The 4,526-nt window shown below is 49.5% G+C and overlaps 1 protein-coding gene across 1 annotated transcript; it reads right to left on the reverse strand.

Moving 5' to 3' along the window:
• Positions 1-238: 238 nt before the first annotated feature.
• On the reverse strand, positions 239-1,399 carry FPOAC1_004574 (uncharacterized protein; the record flags this gene model as incomplete). Its single annotated transcript, XM_044849117.1, has 1 exon — positions 239-1,399. One exon carries the CDS (start codon positions 1,397-1,399, stop codon positions 239-241), a length of 1,161 nt encoding a protein of 386 aa, XP_044707827.1.
• Positions 1,400-4,526: the final 3,127 nt, after the last annotated feature.

Here is a 4,526-nt window from a genome sequence, read left to right on the forward strand (position 1 = left end):
ATAGGACAAAGGGAATAATGATGGGTGGCAATTTACCATCCCATTGTGGATCTGGCTTTATTGGAAAAGCAGATGTAAAGAAAAAACGAACCCGACCGACGCCTTGCCCAAGCTTTATTTTTACGATGCGAAAAAATGTGCAAAGTGAATTGATGCCAAACGTTGGTCCGTGTAAAACTCCAAGACTATGCATCAGGTATCAAGTGCGTGCGCGCACAGCCCAATTGTGGTTAGGTATTCATCGCACTGCGACACCACCACCGAGAAGACGACCCCACATGCCACGTCTCGAGCGCTGCTGCTGATGTTGTTGTTGTTGCTGCTGCTGCTTCTTGGACGAGGCATCTTGGTAGTGCTGGTACTGCTGGTACTCGTCGGCAGTGATCTCGTAAGGAAGCATGCGCCCACTGGGCATATGCACCTTGGGGTAGTCGACATCAGGGACGATCTGCACAGGTGAGTCGTAGAGGCTGCCCTGTTGCGACTCGTAGTAGTAAGGCTCGGGCTCGGAAAGCTCCAGAGGAGTAGTAGCCTGTGAGTAAGCGCGGCCAGAAGAGACAGAAGAGGCGTAAGAGCTGGAAGAGCTGCTGTAGCTGAGACCAGGAGGAGTGATAGGTCCAGAGAGGTTTCGTGCGTGCTCGGGTGTTGATCCTCGAGAGCGGGAGTGGCCACGAGAAGAAGCAGGGCTGGGGTATCGGGCGGAAGAGGCATAGAGCTCCTTCTGTCGTCGCTTCTCCTCGCGGTGTCGAATCTTGCGGGCATGTCGCTCGGCAATCTTGTGGCGGAGGGGCTCAAGGAAGTCGTCGAGATCCCGGTAAAGGTCCTGCTCAGTGATTCGGAGATCCCACTCGAGAAGGAAGAGAAGCTGCTTCTCCATAAGGTTGACCTCTGTGCGGCTGAAACCAAAGTTGTAGCCCTCGGTGGTGATGTGGCTGTAGTTGGCCCAGTGCTTGTTCTTGGGTGAGCTGTCGTTAAGGTACTTGGCTGAGAGGATGAGAGCAGCGAGGAAGATACGGTGAGCAGTGCATCGCAGACCGCGGGCCATAGGCTGGAGCTTGGACTTGAGGCGTCCAAGGTAGACTAGTGTGGACATGAGAGTAGGGACCTGGACGTTGGAGGATACGACAAGCTGAGTGATGAACTCCTCAAGAGTAGGTAGAGCTCCATCTTCGGATCGGACAGTTCGGGGCTCGGGGCTCCTGGGAGGAGTTGGGATGTTGTGACTATCATCGGCGGGAGCGGGAGGCATCAAAGTCGAGTCACAGGCGATGACGTTGTGAGCAGCTTGGGCGAGGTAGGCGATCATATCGCGGCCCACAGGCTGGTAGACAAATTGTTCCAAGGCGTTCTTGTTGAGCTCCTCCATGGTGAGGTATCGTAGTGATGATGTGGAAGCCATTGTGAATGTGTATGTGGGTGAGAAGGTTGAGAGAGGTGGAGGATGTAGAGAGTATATACACACAGCAATAAGGTGTGTGTAAGTGGAGGTGGGGTGAGAAGGTTCAGGTACAGATTGTAGGGTGAGGCCAAAAAGGATTGATAGGCCTTGAACCTTTGAATGCGAAAGCAAATGCAAATGCGAAGCAAAGCAAAGCAAAAGCAGGTGATTAATATCTTGAGCGAATGTGACTGGAATAAGAAACCAGCCAGGGGTGAAGGAAGGCGACGTAAGGCTTGATATATCAATCAAGAGACAGAATGGCTCATGTGAGGTCTAGTGGATGAGAACCTAAAGGTTGGGACGGGACCCTAGCTAGACTGTACTAAAACTGAACTGGCTTCGTAAGTAACCAAGCTAAAGTGACGTTTTTGGGGGTGGAGGGGCGTGTCTTGTAGAGGCTGAGCGCCGCGTCGCTCGCTGAGGTTGAGGTGGACAGGGGTTCACATTCAGTGAGTCTCCAGTGCCACAAGCGGGCTGGGCTGGGCTTGGCTGGCTGGCAGCTGGGCTCCATGGATCCATGGCTTTCGGGTCGGGTGCGTGCAGGGGTAAGGGGTAGGGATAGTGGGCTTAGAGAGGGAGGGGGAGAGAGGGTCACTTACTGGGCCTTTGCCTAGGTTTGCAGGGGAACGGAGATGCCTCGAGACTAGCAGGTCAGGTCCACCAAGTGAATGAATGGATATCCAGTACTGCAGAGGAAGAGTCCGCGAGCAAGAGTTGTAGGAGAATTGACGGCAGCTGAGCGATGGGCGGTCTGGCCGGAGGATAAATGTTTTGGTTGGATGCCTTCAGCTAAGATGGATTCCAACAGGTACTGTATCTAACCAAAGATAGACAAATGACACAGGGCAAAACTTGACAGGTTTTCCTTAGACTTGGACGAAGAATGGGTGGCAAAACGAGAGCGGTCTGTGGCTTGTTCAATCTGTCCGGGCAAGGGGAAGAGAAGAACAGAGCAGAGCAGTGACAGTTTTTTTAGTGTTGCTTCGCGTTGCGTTGCGTTGCAGATGCGGCGTAGCAAATATTAAAAAATGTCTTGTTGCTGTGCTGCGTCCGTTTGGTTTGTCTCAGTTTACCGAAACAACGAGATTGTGCTCGTATTGTCCTTTCTTTCTTTGTTTGCAGGACAGCCTAGATAGTCTTCCGAGATGTTGATTCTGATATTAATTAAAATACCAGACACTTGGTCGCTGAAAAGTCCAGATTCAGTAGCTGCGAATCTAATCTGGGTAGAGCCGATCGGTTAAGCACAGCTGCTGTTGTTTGCTTTGCCGGGTACGGGATAAGGCGATCGAGGCCCTGGATTGCACGGTGATGAGCGGATTGGGACCTTTCCGAGAACAGTTTCTGTGGGAAGCGAAACGGATCGGAGCGGAAATAATGGTGAAGCGATTTAGACTTTTTGTTCTTTGCCTCTCTTTGCTCGTGGCTTGAGATGTTGAGGCGAGAACGCAATCTAAGTTGAGGGTTGTGGGGGAGGCGTTGAAGCAGGACCTTTCAACCGGAATGGTGGTGAAAGTGAATAATGAGAAATTATTTGAAATGTTGTTGTAGGTGACGTCTTGGTTGACCGGATTGATTAATGATGATCCAAAGTGAATGATGCTGGTGATTACAAGAGTTATATAATCCAACTTTCGTATCTATCAAGACCGGCTTGACTGAACAAGGGAAGGAATATTGATTCTCGATTAATCGTGAGGGTTGGCTTCAACTGGAATGTTAAGATTGCATACAAAGGGAGAGAGTCTTGCTCCTCCACAGAGTATTGAAGGGTGAAGTTGCTTTTTTTGGTGGTTGGTGGGCGACCTGCACCGGGAGATGAAGAACCGATAGCGCGGGTGGGTTATTAGTGGTGATGATGGGGAATCGTCAAGATCCTCTTTTTTGTGTGTATCGGTACAATAGTACTCAATTAATTGTTGACCAAGGGATGGTATGATGTGATCTTGTATCTGTACCTGCCAGAGGTATGCGGGAGTGTCGAAACGTGGCAAACAAGAAAGAGAAAGAAGACAAAAACAATAAGATTGACAAATGAATTCCAAAGGAAAGGTGAGGAGAAGGAGGAGGATGGTGGAGTCGGGATGGGATGAAGATGATGTAGATGGAATAAAAAAAGGTCACAAAGATGAAACGGCAGTGATGAGGGCCTTAATACTCTGCTCCTAGGACTCTGGTTGATATCCAAGTTTCCTTGTTCTTAGGCGACATTGCAGCAGAAGATCAGAGACGATCAAATTCATTGGCTGCAGATCCATACAACTCATGGCAGGAAATGGATCATTGAATCTCTTTTGCGCCAGCTACGAATAGATGGCTAATAATAAGCTCACAAACCCTTCCTTCAACCCTCAACCACCAACCAAGCTGCATAGAACAAGGGCCAGGCCTATCAACCGAGTCCAAGTCTGTCAGCGTATTTAGAAACTCGAATGCAATTGCTTCAACCAGTCAGACGCGCATATCGTGCATCTCTTTAAACGCTCGGGAAAATACTGACAGGCCTGTTGATTGGGTTGCGCCCAAACACCAAACACACGAAACAGTTCTCTGGGCGGTTGCGAGCTTGACGATTGGCTGTCGACTCGTTTGACATGAAACCAACCTGTCTGAAGCAAAACTGGGGCTGCCCGCCACTAATAAAGTCCACTAAACATCAACTGAGGGGGAGGGGAGGCAAAGTTATGGAAGTAACAGGATCAACAGTCCCTGCATCTTTCCCTCGGGCTCTCTCCAGTCTTTTTGAACGCGTACCACAATGTATGGAGATGAAAAGATCTACAGGGACCTTTTCCTTCTTCTTTCGTATTACATTAGTAGCAATAGAAACACCTCTTACAATGGTTACGTTATAGATCATCTTATTACCCGCTCATCAATATTACAAACTACCCTTGAGCATAAACATCAATTTATCGACAGCAAATACGGGCCGCTCTCTCAGGCCTCTCAATGGCGGTTCAACTTGAATGGCCTCTGTCTACTAATCTTGCGTGACCGTCGTTTCAGTCTCGGCTCTCTCGTCCCGTCTCGTGGAGCAGTCGTACAAAGTAAAAGCGACACATTGATTTGATCGATTGACTGT

This window comes from Fusarium poae, chromosome 2, assembly GCF_019609905.1.
Source record: "Fusarium poae strain DAOMC 252244 chromosome 2, whole genome shotgun sequence".
Classification (NCBI taxonomy): domain Eukaryota; kingdom Fungi; phylum Ascomycota; class Sordariomycetes; order Hypocreales; family Nectriaceae; genus Fusarium; species Fusarium poae.